Here is a 14,178-nt window from a genome sequence, read left to right on the forward strand (position 1 = left end):
ATGACTCACTCACACAGGTTATATTAAACTTATTTTGTGTTTGCCCAAACACAACAAATTACATAATTACTTACTAAATAGCACTACTTTCCATGTTTAAACAACATCTAGACTTTTAAGTGCATTTTTAGTCTCTTGCTCAGCTGTTTCTATGTTTTTAGAGATGAAGAACATGGCAGAAATAATCGTTGACTAGACGACTAATCGAAAAAATAATCGTCAGATTAGTCGACTACCAAAATAATCATTAGTTTCAGCCCTAATGAAAATCCATCTGACATGAAAATTCCCCGCTGTATGCTGCATGTTTAAAAAGGCAGCTCTGGGCAATGTTCAGATGTGGGCTCTTTTTTCAGAGTTAATTTGTTAACATGTCTTATACTTGTGCTTTTCTAGCTCTCCCTGCGTGTGAAGGCCCTGAAGAGGCAGGTGGATGAGAGTGAGGGAGAGGTGGAGCGGTTGGAGGGAGTCAGGAGGAAGGTTCTGAGGGAGCTGGAGGAGCACCAGGAGGTGAAGGAGGCACTGCAGGCCAAAGTCGGCGCGCTGGAAAACGAGCTAAAGTCTGTACAGTTTTTACACTACCTTCTAACACTTTCTTTATTTACAAAGTTAAAGTTTACTGCTGGCTCAAATAAAGCTGCTCAAATCAACTGTTTTGTTCCACTTAAAAAAAGGTCCTTTGAAGAATGCTTTGTTTTGAAAGGTATTGAACACTGAAAAGTTTTCAATGACTGGCATGAGCTTTTTGAGTTTGCTATGCAAAGTTGAATTGGTTACACTGGTGCTTTTTAATGTGATTTCGCATGCTTAGTCTTTTTTGATAAAACAGCTGTTTTTCTCATTTCTCTTTCAATTACATTCACCTCTGAGTTAGGGATGTGCATTCCAAATAACTTTGCTTTTTAAAGATCCAGAAAAGGTAATGAATGGATAATTGCAGGGTTAGGTGAGGAAACAACAGAAAGGCTAAAATAGACTTTCGCTAGAGTTGTATGCCTGTAGGCTCACTTTGTACAGTAAAAGTACTGGATTTTAGGCATATAGAATAAAAAAATGTTTATCATTCAAAACTAGCTCTGTTTTTTGTGTGCCAGATATAAGTCTAAAATATAAATCTTTATTTATAAAGCAGTTTTCCAGAGCATCTCACAAAGTGCTTTACAGACATAAAAAAACAAACAAACAAATTGTCAACATAATTATCAATGTTCACAAAAAGCTAGAGAATAAAAACAAAGTCTTTAAACATTTCATAAAACATGAAACGATGCTGAGAGTCTGATGTGATCATTCCACTGTCTGGGAGCATAAAGTCTCCCTTTTAACTTTCGTTTAGTTTGCGGAACTATTAGTAACTCTTGGTTGAAGGACCTTAGTAACATTATTAAGTGGACATAGAGGGTCCTATTTTAGTGATCTATAGTGCACAAGTAAATTGAGCATCTTGCAGCTTGATTTAGGGCGTGTCTGTGTGTCTTTGGTAACCAATCATTGTGCCAGTTGTCATAACCTTTAAGAGTTAGATGCGCTCTGATTTTGGCCCATTGGTATGTCAACAGCGTGACGACGGGGTGTGAGATAGCAAAGAGCATTGTGACACGTGCAGAGTGTACGATAGGGCCCAAAAGCTTGGAAATCTAATCTAGAGCCTCATTATGTACTGCCATGTAAATCAACTTTAAAACTTTCAAATAAATTCTGTATCTCACCTTTAACTAGCAAAGAGAAGCCAGCACTGGGCTAATGCGTCTTATTGTGAGCCTACAGAGTTAATTAATGTTCAGTCATATTTTCAGCATAGCTTTAAAAACCTGCTTATTTTTAGGTTCTCATGATTTGTAGTAGCAATGTATAACATTATGCACTTACTTTGCACAAATATGAGCAAAACCGTCATATTTTAGAGAGTCTTGTTTCCTGTCATTCTTTCTGTATTGCATTGAACTGTCAGCCTGTGTTTTGCCACCTGCTTGTGGTGGACATCATGTACTGAATACTTGAATCTAAACTTCAGTACTGAAATAATGTCCCCTTAAATGACTTAGATGTACTCGAGCAGCCGTGCACATCTCTACTCTGTCTGTATGTTTCATGTTGTGTTTTTTCATGAGTGTTTGTGGTTTGATTTGGTTTTAAATATTACTGAAAAGTAAGCTTAAAGGAACATTTTAAATAAGTAATATAGTAATGCTAATGTAAATTTTTTACTCAGCCAAGACATGTTTGGTGTCAAAAATGTGCTTTTTTTAATGTTGCACTGGAGCATAGATGTAAGGATGGTTAAAAAGCAATGGAAGTATTGGATGATGCTGACTTTGATTACATTAGCTTCGTAGCTCCACTGGAAAACCTCAGACTCCAAATTAGTCTTGACTGAACGACTATGTTGAATCTTTCTTTTACTCTAGTAAATATTGATTCATTTGAACTGGAAGTGACTCTGTATGCTCTGTGTGTTCGTCAGGAGGAAGATTCAGCAGACGCGGCGTCCAGCTCTGGGCTCCACTTTAAGTTCAGAGGATGAGGATGGATACTTTGATTCCAGCAGCATCACCTCCATCCTGACAGAATCTCAGCTACAGACTACCAACTGTTAAAGTGACAGAGAGGAGAAGGTTAGGGAGACAACAGAGAAAAAATAATGAAACTCAGAGTTGAGTTTTATAGAGACAGGATACTTTTTGATCACTTTGAAGCAGTGGTTAATGTTTGATACAATCTTAAAATCTTACATATTTCATGAATTTGAGAAAACATCTGGCACTGTACATTATGATTCATATGAACTGAATACTTTGTGTAAATCTACTGTAAAATGTAACGGTACATTATATTTTTAAGCCTAATGAAATGTAACAGTTGAGCTGTATACGATCATTGACTGAATGCCTTAATTCTGTAAGGGAATTCTAGAAACAAGTAAAGTGTGAAAGAAATAAAATGGATAAAAAGATGAAACAATGAAGTGACCTCATGGTCCTTCAGAACTATAGAATATACAGTTCTAAACACTGGAAAAAATTAACTCAGTTTAAATGAATTTGAGTTAAACTGCTTTGGTTTGTGTTTTTTTTTTTTTTGAGTAATAACTGTACTTTTTACTGTGTACAAACCGGTACTTTGTTGTAACTAGATGTTTTGCTTGAAACCAGCCTTTTGTAGTAATACATGGAGTATTTTCTGTTCATTCTTGTGACTCTCGCTTGATTATGTTAAAAGAATGTTTTCTTTTTTGCGTGTATGTTCTGTTTTTTAATCACCTAAAATGAATCTAAATGGAAGAGCAGCTCTGTTGACAAGTGAACGATTTCTGTAATCTGTTCATACTTCTAATAAAAATTGTTCTTTCAATCATATTATTCTTGGTTTAGTATATATAATGGAAACCTTAATCATGCAAAAGATAAATTTGTTATACAAAAACTATTATTTTGACTGAGCACCAAAAAATTGCTAATTGTGTAGTAATGATAAAGGAGGCCCCATATAAAATTTTTAAATAAGGCCTCCGCCATCAACACCCATCTGCTGCGTTTGTGGTGCGCACCTGTTAGGCTCTATTGGACAGAATAATCGCACAATATAACAGAACCACAAAATGGTGGTGACCTGCTAATCTACCTTTTTATGAAGATTCTGATTTAACCATGGATTGAATTCAATATTTATAATATGAATTATTATATATTCAACTGACAATGTACGATTTCCTAGTACAGCCTGTCATTCAGAAAAAAACTTCCAACAGTCTGTATCGAGACTCTTTGGACAGATAGGAGCATGCTTAACTTTAACATCATGGGGGAAAGGTGGGGTTCATGATCTAGTGGCCACCACATAACTCGTGTAATTATCTTGAACGTTAGTACAAAAGTATGAAAAACTGAATTTTCAACGTTTGTTAGTAAGGTGGAGTTCCTGCATCAAGACTTGTAAGCTTGTATGACGAAAAATAAGAAACTTCAAAGATCAACTTCTCATTGCAAAATAACAGCTATTTATTTTCATGTAGATTTTTGTGAGTGAGGGTGTGGTAAAAGAAATGGGAGTTGGAGCACATTTCACACAAATAATAAAACAGGCAATAAGTTCCCATTTATGAATGAGAAAGCATGATGCTGTTTATTAACTGCAGTCGCCATTTAGCTACATGTATACACGATTCAACAAATTTCAGTTTTTTTACAGTCATAGAGAGACAAAATAAAACCATATAAAAACATAATTTTATTTATATATACAAAATACATTTTCTTTGATTGTTTGCTGTTACAACCTGGTCTAGGGCAAGTCGTTAACAATGGGGATAAGTGTATATACAACAATTTACACATAATATGAAAAATAAACACCAAGCAAATGATAAGGTTTAAAAATTGTAATTTTGTCAATATAGACTTTTGGGGCACTTATTTAAATCAGTCAAGACTGAGATCAGCTCCCACTCAGACCAGCCCGGCTTCAGGTCTGCATGCACCAGACATTTAAAAGATATTTAGTGCAGATACAGTAATATTTCAGATTTAAAATCACTCAATTAAGCCCCAAAATATTGTTTATATTATCACACACATTTCATTTCCTATGCAAGCTAATAAAACTGAATGCAAGTATTTATTGTGTTAAATTATGTAGTACAAGCACTAGTACAAGTTTATAATGAACAAAAGTTCACAAATGAAATAAAAAAGTACTGTAGTTTAAGAAGTAATCTGTTTCAATAAATTACAACAAGTACAACAGACATTTTGACAGGTAAAAATGAAAATGATAAACAGAGCAGGATATTGGTGTCAAGTTGTCATTCTCATTTACAAATATTTTTCCCAGCTTTGTTTAATAAACGTAAATGAGAATAAATAGACAAAGTACAAATAATGTAAAAATAAAAATCTGTGCTTAATTATTCTATAGAGTAAATCATTGTCTGTTACATCTCAATTGCCCTCCACTGTTTATCTATTGTAATATAAATTACGCAACATCTATAACAATACAGCAGTCAATAAACCTCTGATGTGCATTGCAATTATGCAGAAAATGCTGAAAGTTTGATATTTGGAATGATAAATATTGTCCACATTACTGAATCATCAAATAACTGACAGAAAATTCTCTTTTTAAAACTTGAGGGTTTGACCCAAAGACCAATTATATATTAAAAAAAAAGATAATTAAACCTTGAATAATTCAGGCTTGTCTCATAACCCCCAGGAGTGACCCAGGCAAAAATAACAAATAAAAACCTACACTAACTCCTACAAAGTACCATGGCGTGGACTATAGCAGGATTTTGTACTGGATTGAGTGAATATAAACCTTGGGCCAGAACAGACTAGGACAAAAAACAGAAAAACTGCACATAACATTTGCTTAGTGTCAGTCCTGCAAAAATCTGTTCAATATAATCAAATACAGGAGGAAGTTTAGTTTGTCTAAAATCGCATCATAAACGCATCTTCCAAGCTACTTTGCGCCTGTTGTAAAGTGATACCATGCCAGTTGTCTGGGATATCTGCTGGGAAAGCTTTGTATTCATCAGCAAACTTTTTGTTGTATTTGGTAAAGATGTACTTCCAGAAGTCAGAGGCTTCAATGCTTGTGTCAGGCTGAATCCTCCACTCTGGATAAAACCTCCTGTAGTCACTGTATGGATGCCACTTATTTCCTGTATCTTTACAACGGAATGACTTTTCACTGGCGACAAGAGAGGAGCATATGTCAGGAATCAGTTTTTTAGTGGAAACCCATGTAAAGTTTCCAAGACCTTGGGGTCGATGAACAGATGCAAAGTGCTCAGTGTGTTTTTTTCCTCCAGCTTCACAGGGCGCTCTGCAGAATGGACATCTCTTCCCACAGCCAAACACTCTGCTAAAGAGCTCTTTTTGGGGCATCATCATTGGCATTCTGCCCAGTTTTACCCTCACATTATTGTCTCTGTGTAATTGCATTGTTAGGTTTGCTTGCATTTTCTCTACTGATGATTTAAGACACTCTGCAAACTCGTTAGGACTAGAATAGTTTAAAAAGAGGGCTGAATCGAGGCTGTCAGCGGACAGAACAAGCTCCTTCCTGAGGTCAGTACAGAAATGTGTCACAAACTTCCTGAGGTTTTCCTGACTACTCCCACAAGCATTCTCCAATTTCGTCTGAGCATTGACAAGAGCTTTCTTGATTTTTGCAATGACACTTTTCAAGTGCTGGGTTTCTAATTTTACAAGCCTGTCTTCTCTTGAGAAATGCTTAATGATCTGCTCTAATATCCACAGAGTGACAGATTCCTCATATGACTCAATGTACTGAAACATCTTTGAAAAGTCCTGGCCTAGAAGCAGTTCCTTCAAAAATGAAAACTGAAAAAATGATCGGGTGCTAAAATCAATTCCTGTTCTGCTTGTCAGCATTTCATCTACAATGTCAGGGCCAAGAGATTTCTGGATGTACTCGGTTACAGCTGGTAAAAGACATTTTTCAGCAAACACATCGGCTTTGGTGTTGCATTGGTCTCTTTGATAATAGAAGTCCTTAAAATCTGCTAACCACTGAGATTTGAATTTCTCAAGTGTCTTCCGGGGGTCATTTTTCTCTATAAAAGCATCATGCATTCGCTGGAACTCCCGTGCAGCATGTGCACAAATGTAGATTTTAAGAGATGCTTCATGTTCCGGGCTGATATCCAGCTGGCTTTCTTGTTTTAACCTCTCATCAATGTGACACAGCAAATCCTGGACATCAAAAGTGTTGTAGTCTGATTGCACACTTGTTTTGAGCTCGATAAATTGCTTACTGCTATTGATGATCATTTTGGACATGTCCTGAATTCTCATTGTAGTCTCATAACGATGATGATTTTCAAGTAACCTGAAGAGAAGATTATCTTTTCCACGCTTTGTTACAAACGGCCCTGTTCCGTACTCTTCCAAACACGTGATGCTGGATAACATCTCACGCACTGCCCCACCCTTCCTTTGAAGGTTGCTTCGTAATAAGCTCAAGATTTCACTCGCCACATCTTGCTTTGGCATGGAATTAAAAGAGCACTCTTGTACAGCTTTATCCCATACTTCCTGAAAATCCTCCTCCAGTTCTCTTTCAGACAGTTTGTGTGTTTTCTTTTTGCAAACATTAATCAAATCTAACACTCGTTGTTTCATGATATTTCTTTGTTTTTGCCTTACGTCTTCCAACTTTGCTTTACTCTTTTGAATCTCCACTGCACTCTCCAGTTTTCTCTTCATTTGCATCTCAGTCTCTCTTTTTAGACTCAATGCACTAACCAAAAAGTCCTCTTTGTACTTTTCCACTAGATGGACATGATTATCTTCTCTCTCAAAGTATTGCTTTATTTTTTCTTCAAGGGTTTCTCCTTCTGTAGTTACCTTCTCTGCTGCCTCATACTTTAAACTCATCAACAAATCATCAATGTTAACTGATTCTGCTGATTCCAGCAATGTGGTTCCATTAGACATGTTAGAGATCTTAGTTTCAGAGCTTATGAACCATGCGTTCACTTCTTTTTTGAAGGCCCATTCCCACGTGTGGAACTCTGTACAAAGTTTAGAATATGCTTCAGCAACAAGGCTGTTACGAAAACTGAAAATGAAATTCTCATATTTGACAGCTTTCCATAAACTTTCTGCCCATTTTTCAAATTCCACAAAATCATGAGCTTGACCTTTCACTGATTTGAAATGTTTCAGTATAGACTGTTTCAGGTCATATACCTCATCACTATAACCTGTGTTAACTGCTGCCATTGGAGGAGTACCAAGCCACAGACTAGGTATGTACCAGTTGTTCTTTTCTGGTTGATAGTCTAAAATGTCTGAAAACCTCTTGTTGTTTCCCTTGTTTTCCATTTTTGCTGCATGTTGTGTCGCCTCATTCAATTGCTCAAGAAAAATCTTTCTGTCTCTCAATGTCTTGTCATGAGCATCGACATCACCCACATTCTGATGCACAAAATGACAGCATGGTTTCTTGCCAACTTCCTTCATGCGCAAGAATGCATGCACAACAATCTGAAGGGTATCCTTCATATCTGCAGCATTTTCCATAGCAATGTTGACAACTGTAAAATCACTCAGCCCTACAACTAGTGTTGCTAATTCATTATCATGTTCATAGCTGTTAGGCAGTTTTGCCAGTGCAGGTGCCTTCAGTCCCTCTGTGTCAATGATCATGATGAAGTCACACTTTAATTCTTTCCTGTATTCTTCAGCTACCTTTATGAGAAGCATGAAGGCACCTCTTGTACATCTTCCACTGCTAACTGCGAACTGAACTCCAAACATGGTGTTAAGAAGAGTCGACTTCCCCGTGCTTTGCACACCTAATACTGTGACTACACGAATTGTGTTATTAGGCTTTGTCAACTGGTTCAGCTCTTTAATTACATCTCCCACCCAATTCATTGGAATGTTTGATGCATCCCCATCCACAAGTTCCAGTGGAAACCCATTCAGCATTAACTCGGCACATATTTTTGGGAGATTTTTCAGATGATTTTGGTAAGGGGATGACTCGTAAAGCTGACCTATCTCCCTGAAGTAATGTTCAATTCCTAAGCCACTGTTAGCAATCTGATTTTCTAATTCTGTAATCCGTTGTTCATCCTTTGCGGAATTCTGACACTCTGCCTTGTAAATCTCCTCAATCTGTGTCAAATTCTTTCTTGTCAAATTGTCCAAGTTGATCTTCATCCATTTAAGAAAATAGGACCTCTCTTCTTGAGAACCATTTAAGCTGGAATTAAAAAGTAATATACTTCGAGTAATTCCATTCATACTCTGTTGCTTTCTAAGCTCCTGAATTTTTTCTTGAACTTTAGTCTTGTAATGCTCAATATTCTTTTCCCCTGCATGTTTTAATCTGCATTCTTCTTTTTCTAAATTTGAGAGTTCTTTCCAGAGCTCCCCTTGTAATGGCAATTCAAGGTTTTTATACTTTGATATGTCTGTAATGCCTTCTGTAATCGAATCAGCCTTTTTCTTAGCATTTTGACAAGTAGCATTGTTTTCATCCACTTCAATACCAAGATCTGTTGCGATTGCTGACATTTTTTCAATGCACAATTTTTGGGAATCCTTAACTACCTTAGCAACAGTTTCATGTAATTTAATTACGAATACAGCATCATTCTCATTTTTGCATTTCACGAGTAGCAAGGTGTTAGGCTTCAACACTAGAGCACTTTGCAGGTCCTTTGTGCTGGAGGGGCAGACCAGAACAAGTCTTGCCTTGAATTGTAAAGAACTCAGAAATTCTTGGTGTGCATCCAGGTCATCACAGAAAAGAAACACTGCAGTTGATGTTTCACAAAGGAAGGAGAACTGAGTCTCAAAGGAGAAAATATCCCCACGGAGATTAGTTACTGCTAACGGCTCCTTGAAGATGTCATTTTTCTTCCCGCTGGGGAGATACCAGCTAATTTCAACAAGACCATTTGAGATTTTCCTTTGGATATTTCCACTGACCATTTCCTTGTAAACAAATGTGTCATGGTGCTGCTGTGTTTTGCTGAGAAGTTTATTCAGAAAGCCAGACTTGGATAAGCTACATTTTCCGAGTCTAGCAAAAGAAACCATTGGCATGTTGGCCAAGACAATGCTGTTTTCTTCAAATCTATCTCTGGAACAGTGAGGTCTGCATTTTTTTACAATGTCCCTCATGGCCCACATCATTAGTGTGCACTGCTGAGTGTCAGAGTTTGGCAAAAGAAAGGGAATGGCAAATTGGCACAATGACATTTTCAAAGACAATTCCTGTTGGAGGAAAGGATCTGAGCAAAGGAACACAGCTGTGATCAGATCCAGTGGATTGAGTTCCTCCAGGTCTTTATCTCTGAAATTAATTGTGTGTTCAGGGGTTGTTTTCCTTTCAGTGCTTCTTGCTGTTGTATTGGCCAACATTATTTTTTTAAGAAAACTGAGTGGTAGTGATTTTAGATTTTGAGCAGTTTGGTCTTCTGGCATGTCTTTCTGAATTTCCAACACAGAATTTAGGGTTAATTTCTTTTCCAAGCAGTGCTGAAGTCCTAGTTGTTCTAAAACAGACTCCAAACTGATATCTACAAACAAATATTTAGAGAACTAAAATTAGTTAAGCAGCAAGAACAAAAAAGAGCATGGAAAATATGAAGTGCTTCTTTATTTTATGCCTCCTGACCCCAGAGCGACTGGTTGGGGGATGCAGTCCTGTTACATTGTTTAGTCAAGACCTGAATACCTATAAAGTTACATGTGGCACTGCCCCAACTCGTCCTTTTTCCTTTTCTCCCATTGACACTGACACTTAGCTTGCCTGACTGGTTATTGCAGTGTTTTCTGAATCCGTGGCTCACTACCGCCCCAAGTTCCGACATGGGGATTGACCCTGAGGGCATACCAGCTGCCAGAATGAGGGACGAAAATATGAACACAAACATGCACATGCTGCAAATAGTAAACAAGCAAGTTAGAGATAGCAAGCTAGCCTTGCCTTGTCACCACATTTGACAGACCAGGAAACCACATCTAAGTACCAGGCCCAAGTTATGAGAGTGGTGTGCAAAAATATTTGTCCCCCTACATATTTCTTTTGTTTTTGCCTTTTTTTGAAAATGATATTTTTTCTGAATGTCAAACAAACTTTAATATCAGAAAAATATAATCTGAGTAAATATAAAAAGCACTTTTTAAATTATAATTTTATGTATTAGGGAAATAAAAGCCGCCCGGCGGCTCCAAATCCAATACAGGCATGTAACGCTGTAGCAACCCCTGGTAATGCCACTGGTAACAGGTCAAGCACCCTGCATTCCCGCACCATGTCTACACCACTTACTTAGGAGCCTATGGAGCTGGGGTCCCTTCGATTGTCACCTGAGGAGCACCAGCGCCGTTTCAGAGAGGGATTCTGTTTGTATTGTGGGGGTTCTAATCATGCAAGGCGTGATTGTGGACTGCGTCCATTAGGAGCCCGTGCCCAACCTCCTGGACACTACTAATGGCTACCAAACTTCCTCCTCACCATACTTATGACTGCTACATTGACCTTGTTGACAATTCAGCACTTCCTAAGGCTTGTGTTTATCCCTTGACTGGTGAGCAGGAGAGTGCCATGGAGGAATACATCACAGAGGCCCTTGCTCAGTGTTTCACAGAGCCATCCAGGTCCTCAGTAGCCTCCGTTTTTTCTTTATCAAGAAACAGGTTGCTTGGCTCTGCCCCTGTATTGACTACCGGGCCCTTAATGCTATTACTAAGCACTTTCCTTATCCCTTGCCTCTGGTCCCATCGGCTTTAGAGCAGATCTCCAAAGTGCCTATAACTTTCTTAGGATAAAAGAGGGAGATGAGTGGAAGACTGCCTTCCTCATCACCTCTGGCCATTACCAGTACCGGGTTATGCCCTATGGTTTAGCTAATGCCCCTTCCGAATTCCAGAACTTGATTATTATTGACATTCCAATCTATTCCCCAGATTTCCAGTCCCATGTAGGCCATGTCCCCCGAGTGCTAGGCCGTCTGCCTGAGAACGAGCTCCATGTTAAATTGGAGAAATGTGCGTTCCACCTGTCCCAAGTATCCTTCCTGGGGTATCTTATTAATGCAGGGGAGTGATGATCAGAAGAAAGTGCGGACTGTCCTGGACTGTCCTATATCTACCTCGGTGAAGGTAGTCCAGAGCTTCCTAAGGTTTGCCAACTTTTACAGGTTTGGACCCGCCCGGTCAGGCTTTCCAGACCCTTAAGCAGGCACCCTGACCCCAAGAAGCAGTTTGTGGTAGAGGTAGATGCTGTCAGGCCCGTCCAGACTGCTTACAGTCAGGCATGACAAATTGAGATCTATCAGTCTGGAAAACTCATTTCTATAGTTTTGGGACTACAGCGAACCACAGTAAGAGCCAATATCCACAAATGGCAATAACATGGAACAGTGGTAAACCTTCCCAGGAGTGGCAGGCTGACCAAAATTACCCCAAGTGTGCAATGACAACTTATCCAAGAGGTCACAAATGGCCCCACACCAAAATCCTGATCTGAATTATATTAACATGTTGTGGTATGACCTTAAAAAGGTGGTTCATCATTTAAACCCTCCTATGTGGCAAGATTACAACAATTCTGCAAAGAAGAGATCAATTAAATTTTTTTTTCAGATATATAAAAGACTCAAGTTACTGCAAACGCCTAATTGCAGTTGTTGCTGCTAAGTGTGGCCCAACCAGACACAGGGCCATGTTGATTTGGTTTTTTCTCCCTTAATGATAAAAACCTTCATTTAAAAACTGCCTTTTGTGTTTTCTTGCGTTGCCTTTGACAAACATGCAAAAAATAAGAAATTATGAAGGGGCAAGTACCTTTCCCCACACTGTACATAAATAACTGATTATATTCTGCTTGATGACTGGAAAGTGCTCAGATATTCAACTGGTAACATCCCACAGCAAGCAATCTGTAGCAAACAGATAACTTTGCTCTGATAGGAAAGCCTCCCATGGGAAGAAACAATAGTAGTGCTCTGAGCACAGCTGGGTACAGTGAAGAACTTCGGAGCCCCATGGCTCCTCCACTATCATACTGAGAGTGCACTTGGGGGGGGGGGATCAGACAGTGATGTGCGAACCAAATCAGAGAACGGTTCGCCCCAGCAAATTATGGACTTGGGCTAATAAGCACTGATGCACAACTGCAAGCTGAACTAACTTGTATGTCAATACTTAGATTATGGATGTTTCATATAAAAATCTATTGAAAAACCAAGTCAGATCCACTTGTACCAGCCTGAGCCATCTACAAGCTAAGAGCTTCAGTGAATAGTTAGTCTGTAGCCGCTGTAGACAGCACGTCATCAAAGAACTTTATTTGCGCCTGCACAGTTGCAGGTAAAGTCTCTGTGCACTGTTGTGTAGCATACAGCAGTCCACGGTCCAGAAACATGGGGTACAACCAAGACACAGCCCTCTCAATGGACTGCATGCAATGGGGTTAAGGTCTGGACTCTGTGTTGAACAACCCATGTGTAAAAAATGATGTCTCATGCTCCCTGAACCACTTTGAGCCCAATAAATCCTAGCATTGTGATCTTGTAATATGCCCATGCCATCAGGCAAGAAAATATTTAGTACATTCAGGTAGTCAGCTGACCTCGCGCATAACCTAAACCTAAACCTGACCAACTGCAGCAACCCTAGATCATTTATTTAGTTAAATCCAGGTGGCACCTTTTTTTGGCTAGGCTAAAACTTTGTAAACTTCATCACTACGGAAAGAATAAGTTTAGAAATATAATACGATGAGAGATGAAAAGAGGTAGAGTGGCACTATGCATGTAACTAACATCCACTTCCTAACACCTCTAACAGTCAGGAGGCATGAAACAGAACCACAGTTACATGCGCCATTAGTATTAAATTCCTTGATTTTGATATTACTCACGTGTTTTATGTGTGATTTGCACAGGAACACTCTCAAGTTGTAAGTCTTTCAGGGCCGCTAAAGTGCTGACAAAGAACAAATATTCTGTTCCTGGTTTCAAGCCAACTACATTTGCCTCCTTGTCTTTTGTTTCAAACATTTTTTTTGCATAGGTACTATCACTCCAGGTCACCTTGAAGTGAGGCTCTTTGTCATGAGTCTTCGGATAATTCCATTTTAACATCAAAGTTGCTCCCATGGATATAATTTTCAACTCCTCTGGTGGCAAGGGCTCTAACAGGAATGAGACACATGTCAGATTACTATAATCAGCAGCAGAGTTATGAATTGGTAGCAGATGCACCTTTTGTTTTATTTTGACTAAAACATAAAAAAATCCCTTACTTGTGTAAAAGACTAATGACTTTGGTTCACTCTGCTGTCCATTAGCCAGTACTGTAGTCATAGATGCAGTATATATAGTAGCAGGATCTAAATCATCAATCGTGGCTGTTTCACAATTTGATTCCATGGTCATTGATTGCACTTCTTCCTCCGCAGTGTAGAATGTGAGTCTCAATTTGTATGTACTCTTATTCATTCTCTCTGGTGTTGTCCATCTCAATTTTGCAGTGGTTGCATCAGAAGACTCACATATTAAGCCTGTTGGTCCTGCAATTGCTGTGCAAAAATGTAGATGAGGTCCAATCAAATAACATGCAGTGTGTGTCATTAACAAAAGATAAAGCACAATATCCAACATCAGATTGAGCACTGGAA

The 14,178-nt window shown here is 38.6% G+C and overlaps 2 protein-coding genes across 4 annotated transcripts in view; one reads left to right on the top strand and one right to left on the bottom strand.

Annotated features, from left to right (window-relative positions):
• Nucleotides 1-3,338, top strand: part of cgnb (cingulin b) — a 43,094-nt gene extending 39,756 nt beyond the window's left edge. For all 3 annotated transcript variants that reach the window (XM_022666807.2, XM_022666808.2, XM_049476233.1), the window contains 2 exons: nt 397-560; nt 2,465-3,338. In XM_022666807.2, the coding sequence (XP_022522528.2) occupies nt 397-560; nt 2,465-2,597 (297 nt within the window). In that variant the 3' untranslated portion in view covers nt 2,598-3,338. The remainder of the gene's footprint in view (nt 1-396; nt 561-2,464) is intronic.
• A 1,934-nt stretch (nt 3,339-5,272) lies between these two features.
• On the bottom strand, nt 5,273-13,411 carry LOC125799463 (interferon-induced very large GTPase 1-like). Its single transcript, XM_049476232.1, has one exon. It carries the CDS (start codon nt 9,972-9,974, stop codon nt 5,436-5,438), a length of 4,539 nt encoding a protein of 1,512 aa, XP_049332189.1. The 5' UTR covers nt 9,975-13,411; the 3' UTR covers nt 5,273-5,435.
• Between the last annotated feature and the right edge of the window lie 767 nt (nt 13,412-14,178).

Source organism: Astyanax mexicanus, chromosome 3 (genome assembly GCF_023375975.1).
Source record: "Astyanax mexicanus isolate ESR-SI-001 chromosome 3, AstMex3_surface, whole genome shotgun sequence".
Lineage (NCBI taxonomy): Eukaryota > Metazoa > Chordata > Actinopteri > Characiformes > Acestrorhamphidae > Astyanax > Astyanax mexicanus.